Source organism: Anser anser (genome assembly GCF_964211835.1).
Source record: "Anser anser genome assembly, chromosome: 16".
Taxonomy (NCBI): Eukaryota; Metazoa; Chordata; class Aves; order Anseriformes; family Anatidae; genus Anser; species Anser anser.
In genome coordinates, this window is record NC_139737.1 from 15,343,714 (window position 1) to 15,365,780 (window position 22,067).

General features: G+C 47.9%; 2 protein-coding genes across 8 annotated transcripts in view; one reads left to right on the plus strand and one right to left on the minus strand.

Annotated features, from left to right (window-relative positions):
• Window positions 1-11,318, plus strand: part of PHF20 (PHD finger protein 20) — a 77,064-nt gene extending 65,746 nt beyond the window's left edge. For all 6 annotated transcript variants that reach the window (XM_083801278.1, XM_083801281.1, XM_083801282.1 and 3 more), the window contains 3 exons: window positions 2,513-2,912; window positions 5,358-5,541; window positions 8,468-11,318. In XM_083801278.1, the coding sequence (XP_083657404.1) occupies window positions 2,513-2,912; window positions 5,358-5,541; window positions 8,468-8,610 (727 nt within the window). In that variant the 3' untranslated portion in view covers window positions 8,611-11,318. The remainder of the gene's footprint in view (window positions 1-2,512; window positions 2,913-5,357; window positions 5,542-8,467) is intronic.
• Window positions 11,319-15,063: 3,745 nt separating this feature from the next.
• SLA2 (Src like adaptor 2) lies at window positions 15,064-20,156 on the minus strand. Of its 2 annotated transcripts, XM_083801289.1 has the most exons (8): window positions 19,470-20,151; window positions 18,733-18,880; window positions 18,555-18,654; window positions 18,348-18,434; window positions 17,591-17,694; window positions 16,549-16,698; window positions 16,278-16,404; window positions 15,064-16,198 (listed from the first exon to the last, which is right to left on the minus strand). In XM_083801289.1, exons 2-8 carry the CDS (start codon window positions 18,818-18,820, stop codon window positions 16,039-16,041), a joined length of 816 nt encoding a protein of 271 aa, XP_083657415.1. In that variant the 5' UTR covers window positions 18,821-18,880; window positions 19,470-20,151; the 3' UTR covers window positions 15,064-16,038. The 2 variants fall into 2 exon arrangements, with proteins under 2 accessions (XP_083657415.1, XP_083657414.1); XM_083801288.1 differs by having other exon boundaries at window positions 18,555-18,880; window positions 19,470-20,156.
• Between the last annotated feature and the right edge of the window lie 1,911 nt (window positions 20,157-22,067).

Genomic DNA, 22,067 nt, shown 5'->3' on the forward strand with positions numbered 1-22,067 from the left:
AATTAAAGGATAGTTGTATAACCCGTGGTGGTGTTACTATAACACTTGCCTTCTCCATCCAGTAGTTTTAAGTCTTACCTTTTCCAGTAGAAATAATATCTTCTTATTTTTCCAGCATAATGTGTAGCTCTGTTTTAATGGGAGAGCAGTTGGACCTTCAGCAACCTGTATCAGTTCATTTCTATACAAAGATTATTACAGATACATTTAAAAAAAACAACGAAGTATTCCATAATCCCTGTAGAAAACAATAGTTTCTGTATCTTTTCAGTTTAAAGTCATCCTTGGGTTCTGATGACTGAAAATCTTGTTCTAACTCAAATCCAGCAGTTTCAAATTAAATAACATTTTTAATTTATTCATTAATAATTTGCACAGCAGCAGATATTTGGAAAGCAAAACTGTTTTTGTTTCCAGCTTTCTTTAGAACTTTTTTCCCTAAATTTAATCTATGGTGATGCAGCAGTGTTGCTGGCAGTACTTCAAATGCTTAAAGTGATAATGCTTAAAACAAGAGTAGCAACTGTAACATAAGGTTTTGCTTTTCCATTGAGGCATCCTTTAGTCAGATCTGTAAGTATCTTTTTCTTTGGAGAGGCTGGAACACAAGTATCCTAAAACCAGTCCTTAGCCTTTTCTTCTTTCTGCTTAAATAGCAACACTTTAGACAGTGACATTTCAGTTGTAAATTGAGATTTGCGTAGTATTATGGTATGGAATGCTGGACAAGTATGTGATGCTTGTTACAGACTCTGTTCATTTTTCTCCAATCCTGAAGTTGTAATGGCCTAGTTTAATTCAAGGTGGTCCTCTTAGAACCATCTTGCTGAAGACTGCAGCCCCAGTTTTTAATGTTACTGAAATCAAAGTGAATTGAAAAAGAAAAAAGCTGACTCAGAAGAATGGTTATATTATTGATGTAGATGTACTTTCTGGGAGAGAGGAGATAATTTCACTAGTGTCAAAAACTATTAGGAGAGTATTGCTCAGTATCTCAAGCAAGTAGCAAAAAATCAAAGGTCATGTTGACAGGTTTGGTGCAGTGGGAGAGTGCAGCAGCCTTCAGTAGGCAATAGTTAAAAGGGTGCTCAAGTACTCAACACTTGAATTTTCATCCGTAGTTAGCTGGCTTGTCGTCTTTCAATTTTCTGTCTTCTGCAAAGTTTCCCTTGTTCTCTGAGCAAGATAGTGCCTTTAGGTGTAGGGTCTGTAGGGGGCTGGAGTAGAAAGCTCTGGTGAGTGAACGCTTGGTTTCTACTCTTCTAGAAGTTCCTTCAAGATTGCTCATCAAGGGCATAACGGACGCCCTCCTAGGTGGAGGTATAGATGCTGGTATAAAACAGCTTGGACTAAAACAAGTCCTTGGCAGTTGCACTAACTGTTCCTTTAAGAGACACAGAAGAAAGCTGAGCTAGCATAGAGCAGATCAGAAAGAGGTTACTGTGTAAGGAAAATAGGCATGTTTTCCTGAGTGGTTTAGCTAACAGCTTCAGAAGCTGGATCGGCTTGATGGAGTAACTTCATCTGCCTTCATGTGCCAGGAAGCACAGAGTGGGTTTGGGGGGCGAGGACCCCTCTCCTTTGCATGTAGTTGAGTGCAGGTGCTTTAGCATCAGGATTTGCTTCTGCTGCTTTCTTGCAGCCTGTAGCAGATGAGCTGCCTATCCTTTGAAGATGAGCAGATTGGTTCTGCTTTGCTCTCCTCTTTACTGCTGTTTTAATGCCTGACAAATGTGGAAAAACAGTATCAGTTAGTGTTCATGATAAATTTTAATTTTTGTTACATCCATGTAAGAATCTGATATCTGTAATTGTCCCTGCTGCTGGAATAAATAAGTTTTGAGAGATTCTCTGTGTAATTCAACTTGAAAACAAATAAGATTTTTTTCTAAAGGAGGCAAGTGGTGTACCAGACAGTAGTTTGCTTAGCATCTTGGAATTTAAAGGAAAGTTAAAGATTTAAAGGAAATAATAAAAGAAAAGAAGTACTAACCCCACCCCACCCTGAGTCCATAATTGTTGTTAAGGGGGTTATACAAGTTCCTTCAGTGGATTGAATTTTAAAGTTTCTTTTTGGGGAACTGCAGGAAAAAGTCTGGTACTGAGTGGTTTGAGGGGTCTCTTTGCTTTACTTGTGTTAGAATTGTTGAAATACGCATTTATATCTTAGTTCAGTTTCAGTGTATTTGACTTGCCTATTTAATATATTAAAAAAAAAAAATCCCGATGAAAATGGATTGTTGTTTTCTTAATACCATTACTTGGCTTATATACAATGTTATAGAAATGAAAATCGTGAACATAAGAGCAGTGTAGGAAGATACACAGTTGAGGTCAATGAAATTATATTATTTCATAATATTTGTTTTTTAACTGATGATGACTAAAGCATGTAGTATTTGAAATGTTATTACTTGATTTCTTTACATGTTTCTTTACATGGTAAGGTAGTGTACTTAGTAATTTTAAAGTTTAAATTTGGTGGGTGTTTCACCTTTTTATGTTTGAACAGAAATAAAGAACATCCTGACCTAAAGCTTTGGTGTCATCCGTGGAAACACATTACGGTGGATGAAAAAATCCATACGAAACACATCATTCACATTGAGGAAAACTGTTGCAAAGAGGAGACGGCAAGTTATAGAACTTGGAATGGGACAGTTGAGAAACCCTCAGCCATTCCTTCTGTGGAGGAATCTTATATTACAAGTGAACACTGTTACCAGAAACCTCGGGCCTACTACCCTGCGATAGAGCAGAGGTTGGTTGTAGAAACAAGAGGTTCGGCCATGGATGACGGAGTAAATAGAATAAGAGAAAATGGGGATGATGTCCTGTCAGAGAGATTTGGTTGGAATCTGGACCGAGAAATATGCAGGATGGAAAATGAATCCAAACACAATTATTCCAAGGTATTTATGTTAAAATAATCCTCACTGCATAGAGAATGTTTTTGCCTGGCAAAGTGCAAAATTGATTAGTCCTTTTATTAGTATTTAGTTTATTCATTTGTGTTTATTTTTTCATGTCATACTGTTAAACTTAGGTGGTGAGAGCAAGTCAAAATAATAGAAGTGTTTATCTCTACCATTTCATTTTTTAAAAAAATAATAAAAAAAAATAAAGCAAATTGAAGATGATTTCTGGGCTCTAAATCATCTGTACAGTATGTGGAATGTGCATTGTGGTCTTCTAGCAATTCATTGCTCCTTACTTTTCTATGGTTTAGACACTAAAGATAAACCCTAACAACAGAACAAGGAGAGAACAGGGCAGGCACATAAGATACTCTCAAATACACTGGTATTCCACCATTTCATAGAATCATAGAATATCCTGAGTTGGAAGGGACCCACAAAGACAAAGTCCAACTCCTGGTTCTATACAGGACCACCCAAAAGTCAGACCATGTGTCTTGAGAGTGTAGTTCAAACACTTCTTAAACTCTGGCAGGCTCAGTGCCATGACCACTGCCCTGGGGAGCCTGTTCCAGTGCCCGACCACCCTCTCAATGAAGAACCTTTTCCTAACATCCAGCCCAAACCTCCCCTGACACAGCTTTTAGTTATTTCCAACTTGTTCTCACATTTCTTTTAATAGTTGCATTAAGTAAATTGTTTCCAGGTTCTTCAGGCAATGTATCTTTAAAAAAAGGAAAAGGAACCTGAACTGATGGTTAAGGACAATAATCATTGAATAGTTCTTTGTGTTTTTTTTCCTATTGGAGCATTCCAATTTTCTCCCATTAATAGTAGGTTCTCATTTTCAGCTCTACCAGATCTAGTAAACTTTTAGGAAGTCCTCTGCTATACCTCAATTCCAAAAAAAAAAAATGCTTCTATTTTGTGGTGTGAAGTCATATGAAATACAGTGACAAATGTTAGAAAGCTTCAGGGAAATAGTGACTTCTTTTTAGAAATAATAGAATCATTAAGGTTGGAAAAGCCCTCCAAGATCATCTGGTCCAACCACCCCCCTACCACCAATGTCACCCCCTAAACCATGTCCCTCAGCACCAGGTCCAACCTTTCCTTAAACACCCCCAGGGACGGTGACTCCACCACCTCCCTGGGCAACCCGTCCCAGTGCCTGACTGCTCTTTCTGAGAAGAAATATCTCCTCATTTCCAACCTGAACCTCCCCTGGCACAACTTGAGGCCATTCCCTCTAGTCCTATCGCTAGTTACCTGCGAGAAGAGGCTGACCCCCAGCTCCCCACACCTTCCTTTCAGGTATTTGCAGAGAGCAATGAGGTCTGCCCTGAGCCTCCTCTTCTCCAGACCAAACACCCCCAGCTCCCTCAGCCGCTCCTCACAGGACTTGTGCTCCAGGCCCTTCACCAGCTTTGTAGCCCTTCTCTGGACATGCTCCAGGGCTTTGATGTCCTTCTTGTACTGAGGGGCCCAAAACCAAACAGTACTTGAGGTGCGGCCTCACCAGAGCAGAGTACAGGGGGGGACGATCACGTCCCTGGCCCTGCTGGCTACACTATTCCTGACACAAGCCAGGATGCCGTTGGCCTTCTTGGCCACCTGGGCACACTGCTGGCTCACGTTGAGGCGAGCATCAATCAGCACCCCCAGATCCTTTTCCTTTGCAAATAAGTTGTTTAGTTTTTATTTCATGAAAAAGAGAAAAAAAAAAGTGATTCGTTTCCTTTTTAATTTGTCGGATCAATTAAGATTGCTTTGCATTTCTTAGAAAGGCATGTGTTTTAGTTCCTTAGTCTTTTAGGAGCCTTTCTCTAAATCCTGTCATATTTCAGACGGATGATAAATGTTTGGAAGCAGGATCTGCTGACACAGAGTAGTAAAGTTTTGCAAGTGGTAATGTTCCTAGATGCTTTGAAAGTTGTAGTAGAATTGAGTTTAGATTCGTTCAGGAGCAGTCCCTTCTCACTGCAGCCCAGTTTGTTCTTTTTTTCGTTACTGTCGTGTAAGAAAGTTTTCAATTTTCCCCTGGATCCACAGACCTAGCGCAATATATTCCAAATGGAAGTTGTCAGGGAGCTAGCTGCAGGTATATACAGGTCAATTTCTAAAATGAGGTGCTTGTGAAGTTGCAAAGACTAGGTCTTAGCAAAATAACTATGAAAACATGTTGCTTTTGAAACTCTTCTTCTCTAATCCTCTGTTCTATTAGACTTTTTATGTCTTTTTTAAGGCATCTGTGTTTCATGTTTATTTAGGTGATTTCGCCCAAACTGCCTTAACGTTTCTGTATGACCTCTCCTCTCTGTCCTCCACTAACCTAAGATTTGTTGAGCCATTACCTTGGGTAACAGTAAGGACCCAGGTAGTCCTTCTCACTAATTTCATTTCACTGTAATAAATTATTGATATATGTGTTTCTACTAGGTAAAAGACGCTGTATCTAAGAAAGTCTCTCCAGAGGAAGCTATTGAAATGAAATTACTGGAAAAGGACAAAGAGGGAGTTGTGAACTCACAGCTGCAGTGGCAGCTTAATCTTTTAGCTCATGTGGAATCTCTGCAAGATGAAGTCATACACAGAATGGATTTCATTGAGAAGGAACTAGATGGTAGGTGGCATTTTTCTGTTTTAAAAGCTAACTGTATTTTTTCCTATTCAAATAATACTGCCTGTTAAAAACATGCTGGCTTTAATTTTGCTTCTGCAGACCTACAAAATGATCAGCATTGCATTGTCAGAAGTACTGCATTTCATAGTAGAAAATAGACATGCTCCTGGTGCTCAGGGATTTTAAAACGAAATTGAAGATCTAGATAACATTGTGAAGTATTAAAAAAAAAAAACAAACAGATCTAGTTAGATCTCTGAATATTTATATCAGATGATGTAGTAGAATACCTTCCGTATCTTCTTGCTTTTGTTTTTTTTGTTGTTGTTCCCTAGCACTTCTGTGCTTCTGAACTTCACTGTTCTTCAGGGGCTTGCTGGCTGTTTTAGCCTATTCCAGGTGGCCTCTTGAGTGCACAGGGCTGTTATATTTTTCTGTATCCCTTCAAAATTCTTTACTTAGAATCATAGTATCATAGAATGTCTTGGGTTGGAAGGGACTTGAAGATCATCTAAATCCAACCCCCCTGCCATGGGCAGGGACGCCACCCACTAGATCAGGTTGGCCAAGGCCCCATCCAGCCTGGCCTTGAACACCTTCAGGCATGGGGCATCCACAGCTTCTCTGGGCAACCTGTTCCCATGCCTCACCACCCTCTGAGTGTGAAGAATTTCCTCCTAACCGCTAATCTAAATCTCCCCTACTTTAGTTTAAGATCATTCCCCCTTGTCCTATCCTTATCTGCCCGAGCAAGAAGTTGCTCTTTTTTTTTTTTAATAAGCCCACTTTAAGTATTTAAAAGCTGCAATGAGATCTCCCTGGAGCCTTCTCTTCTTCAGGCTGAGCATGCCCAGCTCTCTCAGCCTTTCTGTACAGGAGAGGTGCTGACCAACTTTGTAGCCGTCCTCTGGACCCTCTCTAACAGGCCCTCATCCTTCTTGTGCTGGGGGCTCCAGACCTAGATGCAGGACTCCAAGCGGGGCCTCAGAGGGGCACAATCACCTCCCTCCCTTGCTGTTCTCTGATGCAGCCCAGGATGCAGTTGGCCTTCTGGGCTGCAAGTGTGCGCTGCTGGCTCATGTTGAGCTTTTGATCCACCAGAACCCCCAAGTCCCTCCCTGCAGGGCTGCTCAGCGAGTTCTTCTCCCAGCCTGTACTCATGTCTGGGACTGCCCCGGCCCAGGTGCAGCACCCTGCGCTTGGACTTGTTGAACCTGATGCGGTTCACGTGGGCCCCCTTCTCCAGCCTGCCCAGGTCCCTTTGGATGCCATCTCTTCCTTCTTTGGTATCAACCGCACCGCTCAGCTTGGCGTCATCTGCAAACTTGCTGAGCATGCACTCGATCCCACTGTCTGGGTCGTTGATAAAGATATTAAACAGCACCGGTCCTAGGGACAGACCCCTGAGGGACACCGCTCGTCACCAGCCTCCACCTGGACATGGAGCCATTGAGCACCGCTCTCTGGGTATGGCCTTCAAGCCAATTCCTTACCCACTGAATGGTCCACCCACCAAATCCACATCGCTCCAATCTGGAGATCAGGATGTCATGTGGGACCGTGCCAAAGGCCTTACACAAGTCCAGGTAGATGACATTCTAGCTAGTCTTCCCTTGTCAACTGATTCAGCCACTCCATCCTAGAAGGCCACCAGATTGGTCAGACACAATTTGCCCTTGGTGAAGCTGTGCTGGCTGTCTCAGAACGCCTCCTTGTCCTGCGTGTGCCTTGACATTGCTTCCGGGAGGATCTGTTCCATGATCTTCCCAGGCCCAGAGGTGAGGCTCACCAGTCTGTAGGTCTCTGGGTAAATTAAACGTCACTTGATTTGTTTTCCTAGTTACGGAAAACTATGCTCTTCTTGTATTATCTTAATCAAAAATACTTTAGCTGTTGATTGTATAGCCATTAAAACAGCAACTTATCTTGCAAAGCTGTTGGGAATCTAACTTTTAACACTATAAAGGTCCTCCTCTTGTAGTTCAGTAAGGTACTGAGAGGTTAAACAACTGAAGAAGTCTTTCAGGTAGTAAAGATCAGGCCTACAGTTACAATGCCTTTTTCATAAATGAAGAAGCTCAAGTTCAGTCAGGCTTTTTGTATCTTCTTCTAGGCTGGAGTGCTACTCAGAGTGCTACTGCTCTGCTCAGAAATTTTCTTACTTGAGGGCTAGATGTGTTGATGATTGCCTAGTGCCTAGCAGTTCTTCTGCAGACACTGCCCTTGCATTAAACTAGACTGTGATCTTGTTAGTGGCAACATCCACTACTTGTTCTCTTAACAGATGTCTTCTGTCTTCCGCGTGGCCAAGGAAATTAGCAGAGGTTCATCTCCTTTGATATTGCCCCATCCTCCTCATGCATCTTAGTTCAATGCAACAGCCCTTTTTCTGGCCGTATTACATCGTCGCCTGAGGTCTCAGTCAGTTGTATGTCTAGTTTGCATTTCACACTGAGAAGCTTAGAAGAGGAATTTGTTTTGAATTTGTTTTCTTTGTGTAGTAGTCTGCTGTTTATTCTTTTAGGTTTCCTCTCCATTTTCTTTTATCCAATTCTTATTGCCTGGCCAGTTGTCTGTGTAGATGGCAAACTTTTTACATTACTGTCCTGTTGTTTTAGGATCTGATCTTAAGTTATTCTGATGGTATAATCTTCCTGTACCGCAGTGTTCTTGCTCTGGAATGGACACAGGTCAGAGGAAAATTAGCACTAGATTTCACAGTGTCTGGTCATGAGTTTTCCTTCACTGCACTGCTTTTTTCCTGGGAACCTCTGTTTTTTCTTAACTTCCTTTAAATGTGAATTATTTTGTCACGTTGTATCAAAAGCTATTTGTAATGATTGATAATTTAAAGAACTTGCTTTGTGGCTTAAGATGGTCTATTTGCTGAGAACTGAAATGGTGACAGTTTTGTTTCTCTTTGCAGTTTTGGAGAGTTGGCTGGATTATACAGGAGAGCTGGAGCCACCGGAACCACTAGCTCGACTCCCACAACTCAAACATTGTATAAAGCAGCTTATAACGGACCTAGGCAAAGTGCAACAGATTGCACTTTGCTGCTCATCATGAGACTAGAAAGTATTGGAGACTGTTATTGAGTGAAGTTGGAGCATCTGATGTGAACAGCTCTGTGTATTTAAATGAAATTAGCATGCTGGTTGCATGTGATGCAGATTGACTTCAGGGATTTGTGAAGAACTGCTGTTCAAAGAACAGCAAAAAAAGGTTAATTTTATCTCATAATTTTGGGTTTATTAGGCAATTATAACAATATGGAAGAGGTTAATACTGTTGTCTTCAAAGGTTGTGTGTTTGTTGATAAATTATACTCAAATTTTCACTCCTTACAACTTGTTCATTGAAACGGTAGACTTTTTTCATAATTAAATTGACTAAAAATTGTGCCACTGAAGAACAGAGTTCTAAGAGCCAAAAATGTTTAGTTGACAGAGGTTGTAAATAACTTTGCATAGTTTAAGTGACTTGTGTCATGTTTTATTCCTTCTGGTTTATGCATAATAGCACACAGTATTTAATCACTAGGAAATGTTATAACAGTTTTCAGACTTAGTAAGTATGAATGTCCTGCTCTTAACTATAAATTGTTACGTGGAAGTTTGCAAGTAACAGTGGCCTAACTCTCCCCGTCTATTATGTTAAATAATGTAGCAGAAGGTCACAGGTGGATTGCACTTACTTTCAGAATAAATGATTGTTTTCCATATTTATCCTGTCACTCTCACGTGACTTGGTACTGGGGAAACCCCTTAACGTTGTGTGTTTGTGCATTCTTGAACTCTTCAACATGGCCATACCGTGCCTCCCGAGCTAATGCTAGCAGGACACCCACACCCTTGTGGCAGTATAAGATACTGCCGAGAAAAGACTGGGGATGTGCTTGGAGTTCCAGACTTGAGCAAGGTCTGTAATGGACATTATGTAGTTTTCTACCCATTTGTTAATAATTGCCATTCCGGTTATATTTTGAAATGTAGATTTTTTCAATACTCTGAACGTGTTCATTGTAAAGACTTACTATGAATGTGTGGTTTTGGGAATCAGTTTATTTTATATTTGTGTAAATAAAGCCTCAAGATCTATGCATGAGGTACTGTCCTCACAGACAGTGAGTGGGTTATTATGTTAACAGTGTATGTTCACAAAGTCCCTTTTTCTACCTTACGTTTTAATTTTCTGGTTTGTATTATTTTGTCAGAGCAAGGTGAAAATGCTGCTTAAGTTCAAGTTATATTATACAGTACTTTTTGAAACATTGATGTGTTGTAAGTATTTGAAATGTTAAGAGCCTTTCAACTGCAGATCATAGCTCCATAAATAATGGCTGCGACTTCAGCTTTCCTTCCCTAACGTTGCCGAATTAAGTTCACTGTTGAAAATGGTAAGCTGTTTTTGCATTGAGAGGGTGTCCTGAAAAATCTGGATTTATCTTGATTTTTGTGTGTGATGGTACCACCGAAGGGTAAAATCAAAGAACAGTTGTCATTGGAAGGCCCGTAATTATACAATTTATTAATCTTGGATATGAGCCTGTAACATTTGTATACTGCAAAGAATAATGACTAACTATGTAAATTCCTACAATAATATTGGAAATTTTAAGTTAACAGTATCTACACAGTGAATATTTTAATCAGTTCCTTCAGAAAACAATAATTAGGCTTCTCTAGTAGTAACTAAGGCTTTTGTGCCAGGAGTCATTTCAGGGAATAATTTGTCTCACAGTTTTGTAGTTGGTATATAGTGAATACAACATATGTACAGCAGAAAAACAAATTATTTTTCTGTAACACAGTTGGAATAAAGCTTACATGATATTTAAGTAGCACTTCGATCTCTGAAGATGATACCAATGTTGTACTCTCTCTCTCCTGTTAATGACACCTCAATTTATAAATGCTGTGTGTAGCTCTAGACCAGGCAACATTAACCAAACAACCAGAACAGCATTGGAGGAGGACTCCAAACAACTGTGAAGGTTTGGGTTTTTTTTTCAGGTTAGAATGACCAGAAGGGTGTTCCCTGGTTGAGATTCAAAGCAAGCGCTTCCACCAGGAGTCTGAGAAGAACATAGCTGCTACTAAGCCAGCTGTGCTTGCAGTTTGAGGGTGTGAAGACAAGTCAGTTCCTGAGCAGACACTTCTCCAGAGTGGGACTTCTTTCCGAGCAATTGCTTTTTGTGTGCTCATTTTAGGTTTTTACTTCTGCTGTGTGTTTTGTTGGGTTTTTTTTTGTTTTTTTTGTTTTTTTTTTTTTTTTTTTGCTCAGGGCAATACTTAAGGTTTGGAAGAAGAGACAGTTCTGATGGTTGAGTGAAATGACAAATACTGGAGACTTGTTTTCCTTAGTAGAGCTAGAGAATTAAGTTCTTGCAGGTAAAGACTGAAAATATTTATTTAAAATAGACTAGCATTTTTCATGTTCAGGAAAGATTCTTTAATGTACTTTGCCTGGATTCATTTTTGTCTTGTTTTTGCAAGTTTCCACATTGTTATTTCTTAGTCTGGACCAACTGTTTGGTCTGGCAAGTCACTTTTTTATATTTCTTTAAATCACTGGTAAGTGAATGCAACATGGAGCCTTGATGAAATGAGCAAACATTGCACTGTGGATACATAAGTATATTTGTCTTTGTTAATGCACTATTAGAACTGAGGGCGCTGTATATAAAATTTTGCTTTGGAGCAATATTTGCAAAACTTGAAAACTGTACCTTGGTGTTTGGAATAAATAAATAGGTTTTTGTTGGTTAAGTCTTAGTAAAGTCTTTGTTTCAATTAATGATTATTCACTAAAATAATTTTGGACTTTTGTGTACACTTCACATTGAAACATAGGTACAGTAGTTAGACCAGAATGGAGATCTTAACTGTTCTCAAAGTATCAGTGATTGTTTTCCAGATCTGTCTCATAGATATTCCTAATAGGTATACTCTGTGTTATACTGTTTTAGAAGGGGAGCTTATATTTTAGTCACAAATAAAAAAAAAAAAAAAGAAATTGAACACTATGTAGAGATATATATATATATATTTCAATGACAGAGCCCACCAGAGATGCTGCAGAACATTTTGCAGTGTCAATGAGAGGCACCTGGCTCATCTCTTTAGTGATTTATTTCACAAAAGACTCAGGCATAATTTCAGTACTATTTTGAGGTGGAGATGTTGCCCCTTAAGCAGTGGGCTAGCAGGTGTTTCAGGTAGACTTGGGAGGGTTGAGCTGGAAGGGAATGGTTATGTAGCACCTGTGACTAATCCTGAAAGCTACCAGTCAAACTGAAGGCCAGCAGCAGCAACAAGCTTAGTGGAAAAGCCGAGTCTTTGCTGTACAAGGGAGTGATGATAAACACGAGGAAAGTTTGTTCCTTTGTCCTAACGAGCCAGTCTGCATAACTTCATTCTTGAAACAAGCTTCCAATAGAGCTCCAAGATTGTAAAGCCAGCAGGTACTGTTCTGCTGGAGCCTGGCTTGTGAAGCCCAGAGAAACCGGCCACTGATGGCAGACCCAGGCTTGTGTTTCATGGTTGAATGAAATCTGCTCACATTTAGAAAACTTGGCTATGATGTTTTAAGTGAGCAGCAGTGTGAAATAATGTACTGAAATGTGTGCAGTGGCAGGCTATGTTTCTGGGAAAGTGTGCCCTCTGCTGTGAGCTGCTTTATATTTTACTTGCTTGGTGTTAGGGTTCTCCTTGGGGTAGACTGTCATGTCAGGAGACAGTTGCCAAATCATCAGCCTACACATGGGTAGATTCACCTTGAGGCTTTGTCAGTCTAAGAAATTTTATACACAAACATTTGAATATTCTCACAGTTACTTGTCCACATTATCAGCTATTCCAGTTATAATGATATACCATTGATTGTCATCCAGACCTTGGAATCTCATTCACACTTGATTTGACGCTGGAGCAGCATTGCTGCTGCAGCACTGTCGTTTCAACAGATCTTCACTCTTGTGAAGACAATACCTAGAGCTGTGCACTCTTCTCCCCACGATAAAGTATTGTTCAAATAAGTAATCAAAACCTCAGAAAGCAATACATTTTTTCCTCATTAGACCATACATGCAGACAGCAAAACTGCAAACCTAAGAGGAAGTCTTCCAAATAATGAGTGCTTGGGTAATAGTAGCAGAGCTTCTGAAAACTAGATTTAAAAAAAAATAAATAAATAAGGGGGAAGGGATAGAGTTTTTGCATCGGTAATGGCTAAACAATGCCTGTGAGTATTAAAAATATGCCAAGTTTAAGGACAGTGTGGGTGCCTGTTTCCCATGCTTAGGGACCTGGGTATGCTGGCCTCTGGGGTAGAGGCAGGGTTGTATGTACTGCTGTATGTACTGCTGAAGACTTCTGAGCAGTTGGTTGTTAGGTGGATTGAGTATGTGTGCTGTCACAAGGGTCATTGGAACAGAACCTGCTCCCAAAGTGCTGCTTTTCTATGCCTTAGAGTGGCAAGAGTATTGGCTGTTGAGAGCCACACTGAATCTAGGCTGCAGACATAGCTGTGTCCTCTGAACAGGGGCCCAAAAGGAGATACTTTGATTATTGTGCAGCTCATTCAAATACCTTCAGAAGTCCCTTTCATCTCAGCAAAGGCTTGGTGGCCATGGTTCTGCAGAAAGAGGAGATGCTTAGAGGGAGCTGGACAGGATGGGTTAATGGGCAGAGGCCAATGGGATGAGATTCAACATGGCTAAGTGCCAATTCCTGCACTTTGGCCACAACAACCCCATGCAATGCTACAGGCTTGGGGCAGAGTGGCTCGAAAGTGGTGCAGAGTAAAAGGATCTGGGGGCGTTGGTCGATGCTTGCCTCAACGTGAGCCAGCAGTGTGCCCAGGTGGCCAACAAGGCCAGCAGCATCCTGGCTTGTGTCAGGAATAGTGCAGCCAGCAGGGCCAGGGAGGTGATCGTCCCCCCCTGTACTCTGCTCTGGTGAGGCCGCACCTCGAGTGCTGTGTTCAGCCTTGGGCCCCTCACTACAAGAAGGACATCGAGGCCCTGGAACATGTCCAGAGAAGGGCTACGAAGGTGGTGAAGGGCCTGGAGCACAAGTCCTGTGAGGAGCGGCTGAGGGAACTGGGGGTGTTTGGTCTGGAGGAGGCTCAGGGGAGACCTCATTGCTCTCTACAAATACCTGAAAGGAAGGTGTGGGGAGCTGGGGGTCGGCCTCTTCTCACAGGTAACTAGCGATAGGACCAGAGGGAACGGCCTCAAGTTGTGATGGGGGAGGTTTAGGTTGGAAATGAGGAGACATTTCTTCTCAGAAAGAGCAGTCAGGCACTGGGACGGATTGCCCAGGGAGGTAGGTGGTGGTGTCACCGTCCCTGGGGGTGTTTAAGGAAAGGTTGGACCTGGTGCTTAGGGACATGGTTTAGGGGGTGAGAGTGGTGGTAGGAGGATGGTTGGACCAGTTGATCTTGGAAGTCTTTTCCAACCTAATGATTCTATGAAATTGTTTTGTGGAGGATGGGGAGGAGCAGAGCATAGGCTCAGTGAGAGGCTGCAGTCTGCATGTCACTAAGCACTCATAATTTCAACTTTCAGAAGAGGTCAGTGCTGTCCACCATACGGCTAATCTGGCCAAAACAGCCACATCTCTGCAGGCTCAGCATGCCCCTGACACAGGGGAGAGCATCAGCTGCCCAGCCACTCACTGAGCAGTTGGAGCACCTTGGGTGCTGAGGACAGCCTGCAGCAGCAGGCCCGTTCCCCCTGGCCTGCCTTGGCAGCCTGAGGCAGCTGGCAGGGCTCCTGCTGCCCATGCGCCCTTGGGTCTGTCCCTTGCAGTGCTGTGCTGCAGGCTGCGGGGTTGGGATCCCACCATGAAGCCTTGGCCACAACACTACTCAGTGCTGGGGTTTGTGCCTATGTTTCCCAGCAGGAGAGAAGTGTTTGCAGGACTAGGAGCTGCTAGGGCTGGGAGCAGAACTGCCATGGCGCTGGAAGGAAGCAAGGCTCTGAGGCAGATGGGCTTGGGAAGGACTTAAATAGGCTTTGGAGCTAGGCGTCTTTCATTTTTACAAAGTCACTAGAATGCAAATAGCAGAGAGGCAGCTGCTTAACTGCAGCTTCCTCCAGTGTCACCAGCAGCCTTGGCTGCCCGTGGGTCAGACTGGAGGCTGAGGAATAAACCCCACTGGGGCCCAGGAGGGGGGGCAGCCCCTGCCCTCAGGCAGCACTTGGGCTCAGGCTGAGCAAGCATGTAAAGTTACAGGCTGCTTAAGAGAAGGAAAGGTAAAATTTGCAATGGATGTGCAAGAGCAAAGTAATTAGATGTGAAAAATTAAGTGATGATTTGAGTGTGTAAAAGGTAGAAAACGTATCAATAGTTGGGGTCTTGCTGCAGCAACCTCTGAGAGCTCAAAGAAGGAAGGAAAGAAGGTTACTAGGCAGCAAAATTGCTTCTACATCAATTCTCACCACAGAGGAAGCTTCAGGCGCTTTCCCCAAACCTTTCTTTACTGATAAGGGGCTGCTCAAAATGAGGGCTCAGTTGTCTTTCTGTTTTGATGCGTTTATACTGCTTTTAATGAGGTCACAGCCCGCTTCATCTGGCTGAAAGGGTTGTAGCTAAGATCAGCGTTTGACAACAGTGTTTGCATTTTGACTCTTCTCTCATCTAGTCCTTTTGTTGGATCAATTTCTCCCCCTACCTCCCAGAACATCAATTAAAATAAACATTTTTAAACCTCTAGGCCTGATTAATGTACCCTGAGCAGTGTTGCAGGAACCATCTGGGCCAGGGGCAACAGCACAGGCAAAGCCCCCACAGATGCAGTCAATGGAAAGTGGCACTGCTGCTACAGCTGTCAGCTCATGATTTAGTCACCAGCTCTCACCTGTTAATGACGTGCTCTTTCATTAAGATATTAGACAGTTATTGCTGTGTGGCCAGCAGGATCCTGGTTAATGGACAGTTTAAAGGTTTAAAAAGCAGCTTCTTGTGATGAAAGTGGGGTGGTTTCCTCCTGGCTGCTTCTGCTCTGGGGCAGGTTCTGTTCCTCATCAGGCTGAAGAGAGTGATAAAAAGGGGGGGGGCTCCCAGGCCCTGTGCTGCAGAGACGACACCATCACCCACAAAATGATAATCTGTACATGAAGTGAGGGGCCTGATTAGGTTGGTTTGTGCCCCTGCCTGAGTTGTGTTGCTGTCGGTGAGCACAGCTGCGTCCCGGCCAGGTGCAGGCCCTCTCTGTCGAGCAGTCGGGGAAGCGTCCCATGGGAGCAGAAGGCAGAGGCCTGGGGTGATGCCTGGGGGCTCAGCAGACCACAGCGAGGAAACCCAGGGCTGGGATGGAGGCCTTGCCTTGTCCTGAGGTGCCTGGGCATCAGTGCTGGAGGGGCCTCACTCCCCAAGAGTGCAGCCCCTGGGCACCCAGCTGCGGTGAATGACAGCAGCTGAGGCAGGTGAAGGCTGCAACCAGGCACGGGTGCCCATCCTGGGGCTGCAGCTGAGCTGGGTCCTGCCCTCAGCTGTTCTTCACCCCTTTCCCTGCAGTGCCCATCTCTGGTACCTCCTCATCTGTCAGGAGGAGGTAGGAGCTGATGGCTTCCCGAAGGCCCAGGCTGATGGGGGAGTCATCCTCCTCTTCCTCCGGTGGTGGCACAGGCTCTGACAACAGGACAGAACTGCAGGGGGGAGATGGGGCCATCAGCATGCAGTGCCAGCCCCACAGGGGAAACCCACAACCTTGGTAGCCAACCCTACCTGTCGATCTTGTCCCAGTTGAGTGATGGCTTCTTCACCACGGTGGGCTGGGCCAAGGCTGGGGCTGCCCTCACACTCTCCATGGAGCAGGGCTGCCTGAGGGCACAGCACAGACCCTCCCCACACTCTGGGCAGGGGCCAGTGGCATCAGTGCAGTGCCCACATTCCTGCACATCAGCCCCACAGGGAGGTGCTGGACCAGCCACTGCCCACCTGCTTCCCCGCAGGGCCCTGGTAGGTGACATCTGGCCCGGGGACTGGTGGCCCTTACCTGTGTAGTGGTCCACGAGGTCGTGCAGGTTGGAGAATGTGAGCCGCGGAGAGATGTAGAGCCAGCCATTCTCCAGGCGATGGATGCGGTAGTGTGTGACCGAGTCCCATGAGGTGAGCTCAGTGCGCCGCACCGACAGAGAGTAGCAGCCTGCAAGGGTGCAGGGCTGGGGTGCCGCAGGGCAGGACCCCACTCAGCCCTGGGCTGGAGCAGCCTCAATTTTTGCCACCCAACTGGGGTGGCCGGGAGCACCTCATGGGCACATGCAGCTACCATGGGGTGCCAGCCCCACACCACAAGCACCCCACCCTGGAGAGAGGAGAGTTCCAGGATGTAGCCCAAGCAGTGTCCCCCGAAAGCTGCCATGGCACCAGGATGGTGGTGGTGCTGCTGCAAGGAGGGAGCATAAAGCTGCTGGGAGAAGGGCTGAGCTGAGCTCTGCCCTGAGACTTGACCCTGCACCAGGGCTAGGCACTCAGTAGAGTTCCCTCGTGGGGGGGATGGAATTGGGCCCCTGTTTCATCTTTGAAGCCAAGCCTTTGCACATTTTTGCTTAACCAAATGCTGCAGGAAGCCTGTTTGTTGATTCTTTCGGGGCCCTGTGGTGGAGGAAGAGGCTCGGCATGAAGCAGAGAACAGCAGCAGCACCAGGAAACCACCATGCGGGGCCTGCCGTTGCCACCAGGTGCAATGGAGGAGCAGCCCCACAGCACAGGGCCCTGTTTGCGCCCTCAGCACCCTGGAGTAGAGGGGCCATGAAACGCTTGACGTACACTGGGGGGGGGGGGGGGAGGAAGGGGGCTGGGGTGGGGCGGGGGCAGGCGATATCAGGACTTGACAGCACTGTGCACAGGCTCTGGGGGAGTCTCAGGGGATCAGCTTTGTCCTGCATGCGATGGAGCTGTCACCACCGCCACCCTGCCCCAGCCCAGCAGCACTGCCTGTCCCGTCTGTCTGGTCAAAGTCCCTCTTTGCCTGGGGCTGTTTGTCCTGAACACCCCTCCCTCGCCCTTCAGCACACACCGTGGGGCCGTGCACTCACCTTTCCTGGTCTGGCTCTGCCGGATCAGGAAGGACCCACTGTGGTTGCCAGGTTGGAGCAGCAATTCCTCTGCCTTCTCCCGGCTGATGCCCTCGTACAGCCACCTGGACGGACAGTGGGTGTTGGCAGAGCTGTGCCGATGGGGCTGCCTGAGCAGGGTGGCAGCACCTCGTGCCCTGGGGATGGGGACAGGTGGGGTGGTCCCACAGCAAAGCCCGTGGGCTGCAGGATGCAGCATCTGGCCTCAATCTTGTGCGGCCTGAGGCATGGGGATGCAGGGCTGGGACACCCTGCACGCCTTACCACATCACCAAGCTCTGCCTCATGGCTGAGTGTCAGCAATGGAACTTCAGGCCCCGGTACAGTGGCTGGGGTTTGGCCTCAGGGACAATCCCTCCTCCTCTGAAGTGGGAAAGCAGCAACAAAGCAGCCCTCCTCTGGCCCTGCCTGGAGCCCTGCTCCCACCACCACCCTGTAGCACTGAGGTGGAGCTGGCAGAGCCATCCTTTGGGTGCCCCAGTGCCTATGGGACACTGCAGCCCCCCCCCAGGAGCCATCGGGGGGGGGGGGGAGTCTGCCATACCACGGCAGAACAGGCTGCGTGGTGGCAGGCATTTCCTGGCCACAGCTGCAGTGCCAGAGAGTGAACCTGGACACCAGTGGGGCTGGGTGCTTGAGAGGCCTGGCTGTACCCCATGGGCCCTCAACTCTTCCATGGAGCTGTGTCTGCCGGGCGCCATCCTGGGATAGCACCTACCTGTGCCACACCTTGGCCACGCAGCTGCTGGGGATGAGGCACTCCTTGCCAGACACCTTGGATGCCACCAACCACCACTCCCCATCCCTGCAGGGAAGGGGACAAGATGTCCTGTGGCTGCTGGGTGCAGGAAAGGGGCTCCCCATGGCCACAGGGATGGGTGCTGGCACCGCTGGCCAGCAGTGCCCTCTCACTGTGGGGACTTACTCGGCGAGGACGTGGACCTGCTCTCCCATCCTCAGGACAGTGGGCACGTCTGTGCCAGAGGGGAAGTCGCACAGGGCCAGTGCCAGGAAGCTGTTCGGGGCTGTGGGGAACAACACGGGGCTCAGTGCTTGGGAGGACTGTGCCTGCCGGGGTAATCTGGTGGCTGCTGAGCACTCACCTGCCTGCGTGGGCAGCGGGGATGGTGTGGGGATGGCAGCTGCCATTGGGATGCTGAGCGGCTTCTCCCGGCTGGGCAGGCTCCCCATCCTTTGCTACACCTGTGGGGTCAGCACGCGTCCCCAGCCACCATCTGTGGCCACGACTGGCTGCAAGGGAAGGAGAGGGTTGGGCTGGCCCTGGCAGCACCTGTGGGCAGAGGGACCAGGCCACCCGCAGCCATGTGCCCCATGGCACAGCTGTGTCAGGATCTGGGCCTGAGGGGTATGGCCACACACCCTGGGGCAGGGCAGCGCCATAGGGTGCATCGGCACCATGGAGCTCTGGGCTGGGGCTGAGCTCCCAGGGGAAGCCTTCGAGGAAACTGCCTGCCCACGGGGTAGCATCTGGGGCCCCGCAGCTGCAGCCGGGTGGGCTGGGGGCCCTCCTGGGGACAAGGCATACATGCTGTGTGGGGACCAGAGAGCCCCCATCCCCAGGCTGCCACAGAACCATGCGGGGCTGTGCTCACCCACTCCGCACAGCCATCCTTCCCTGTCCCAGAATCCCACGGGATGTGGGGGTGCCCATCCCAATGCCCTAAGGTGCCCGTCCTCATACAGTGCCTGGGGGCTACGATTGTCCCCTCTATCTGCAGCAGAACATTTCAGCTCCATGCCCCGGTGAGGCACAGTCAAAGCTGTGCATGACCCAGACCCATGGACTGAGCCTCCTGGCTCCGCTGCTGCCCTCACCTACCTGCTGCTTGCTGCTGTCACCATCGCACCAGACTCATCGGGGCTGGGCAGTCATCGGCTGGGCTCTGCTGTGCTGGGTGGTGCCTCCCGCATGGTCCCCAAGGCACCGAGGCTCCACAGGGGGGACCCTCCTGCAGTGGTGGGGCTCCCTCATCCAAGGAAGGTCCCGTTTGCTGCCTCCTTGTCCTTCTGCTCTAGGTTTGGGTATTTTCCTGTGCTGGAGCCAGAGGCTGGGCTGCTCTTGGCTGTGCTGCCTGCTCGGGGTGCGTGGTGATGGGGCTGAGCGCTGCCTGGGCACCAGCAGGCTGCTGGTGTTTCCTGTGACGCATGCGCACCACGGCAGAGGTTTCTGGTTTTTCACTCAGCCAACAGTCTGCTCAGCACTGCCCGCAGGGAGGGCTCGGTACGGGGTGAGAAAAGCCTCAGGTGCAGTTTCAGGCAGCTGCCTGGAGCCACCGTAGACATTGCCCTGGGTGCCACCGGGTTCTCCTTCACCACCAGGTGTGTGGGTCAGCCACTGCAGCCAAAGCTACGCTGGGAGCTGCGGCCCTGGGTGGATCAGCCATCCCCTACCTGGTGGCTGGGGGACATGGCACCAGCTGCGCCCCATGAAGTAGCGGAGGTTTTGGGCCAGAGGACCCCCAGGGCTGCAGCTTGGCCGTGTGTGGTGCTCCAGGAGCTGTGGCACCGATGTGGTTCTTTGTTTACCCAAATAGCTCTGGCTCTGCTGGGCCAGCTCTTACATGGCTGGAGCAGAGAGGTCAGCAGCGATTCACCAAAAAGTAAGTCTGGACCTCGAGACAAGGCACTCGGTGCTGGAGGGTGGTCACAAACTCAAATGCCTGGGGAAGACACGATGAGACCTTGTCCAGCTGCAGTCTCTGGGCGCAAACGTGCAGCATGGACATGGATGGAGCCAAACTCACAGCCTGGCTCCCACACGATGACCAAGAGATGATCCAGCACTTGCACAGCTGCCTTGAACACAACCACCATCATTGAAAAGCAACTCGCCTTGAGAGCAAGCACCTGCTTGGGGTTACATCCTGCCAGAGCACCCCGAAACCAACCAACCCCATTGTATGGGGGATTTGGGGCTGAATTTGTCTTCTCAAATTGCATCTTTTTTGGGTCAAGGAGAGGGCAGGGATATTTGCAATGAAAAGATGGGCTGTTTGATGAATGACAGTGTTTGATCCCCATACTCTGCCACAGGAGTGTGGCTTGGGGCAGGGAGGGAGAAGTGCTCGGTTTTCTAAGGCCTGTGATTTCACAGGAGGGAGGGACACTGGCACCAGGCAGCAGGAGCTCCAGTCGCTGGGCCGAGCAGAGGGCTCCTGGCACACTGCTTCCCTCCATGCACATGGCTGGGTGGATCATCCCAAGGGACAGCGAGGGCAGCCCAGCCCCGTGGTGCCCTTTGCCCTGCCTCGCTTCCCCTTGTAGCACCAGCAGGCACCTCAAAGCCTGTGAGCACAGCAAGGCTGAGGGACCCCGCATCCAGGTGCTGCGGCCACACTGATGGCCCCACACCTCCACACCTTTTTGGCTAGGTCCAGACGAGGGGAGTAGCCCCATTTCCCCCAAGGAGAGGCTTCAGGGGTTGCTCGTGCAGCTTTGCTGAGCTCTCCCCAGGCTGGGAAGTGCCGTGCTGCCACTCATGGCCCCGCTGTGCCTCCCCGTCCCCGTGTCCCCCCTCCCCCCCCCCAACCCCACTGCCCTGGTTGTGCCGCTGTGGCTGAACATCCTGCTGCTATTCATGTTTCTGGTCAGTCGTAAACCACTGCGTTGGTGTGAAGTGCACACGGAAAAGAACAGCATATTACTAAAGCAGACACCCATGTATGTGGCCTCACACTGCTCCTGGGGTTTGGGACGCCCCTGCTCCGGGTTTGGTCAGTGCTGGCTGCAGCAAACAGCTTGCAGAAATATGTGGGGCTGAGCAAAGGTTCGTTTGCTCCTGGAAGTGGTAGCAAAGCACCACTGGTGTGCCCACCAACCTTCCCAAATGTGGCTCAGCTCCTGAAGCCCTGCTCTGCACTGCCTAGCATCTTCCTGAATTAGTGGTAGTGAATAAAATGGGGCCCCCAGACTCAAACACCAGTGTGGGCAAGGGGGGGGGGGGGGTGGTGCTTTGTCTTACTGCTGTGGCAGCATTTGGCCACGCTAATTCTTGTGACCGAGTGGGTGGAAGGAGGCAAAAAGAATAACCCATGGGTTTCTCCAGACTCATGATGTGCCAGGACCCAGCCCCTCTCCTGTCACGTCTGTGCAGGGGCAGGAGTGACTGAGATGGCTTCACAGTCTTGGATCCAGCAGCAGGGAAAGGTTCGACAGAAGGCAAGCCACCCCAGCTGTCTCTGCAGGTTAAAATCAAGTAACAGATGTGGTGGTGGGAAGGAGACACTGAGGTCCCCGGTCCAACTTCCTCCACCAGTGACACCACCCTGGCTGTGGCTCTGTTTTGAAAGCCTCCAGGCCCAGACGGCCATTCCCAGCTGTTGTCCTGGGGCTGCAGCACCCTCCAGGCTTAAAAGCAAGCAAAATTCCTGGTCAAATCTGAGCCCCCCAAACCACACTTTTCGGCTGCTACTCCCTG

Bases quoted from the DNA above. Each gene is read 5' to 3' on its own strand.
- SLA2 (XM_083801288.1), bottom strand. From the start codon at position 18,820: ATGGGGAGCCTGCCCAGCCGGGAGAAGCCGCTCAGCATCCCAATGGCA. The intron at 18,435-18,554 runs GTAAGTCCCCAC...CCTTCCCTGCAG, and splicing joins CAGGTCCACGTCCTCGCCGA to GGATGGGGAGTGGTGGTTGG. The intron at 16,199-16,277 runs GTAGGGTTGGCT...TCCCCCCTGCAG, and splicing joins AACTGGGACAAGATCGACAG to TTCTGTCCTGTTGTCAGAGC.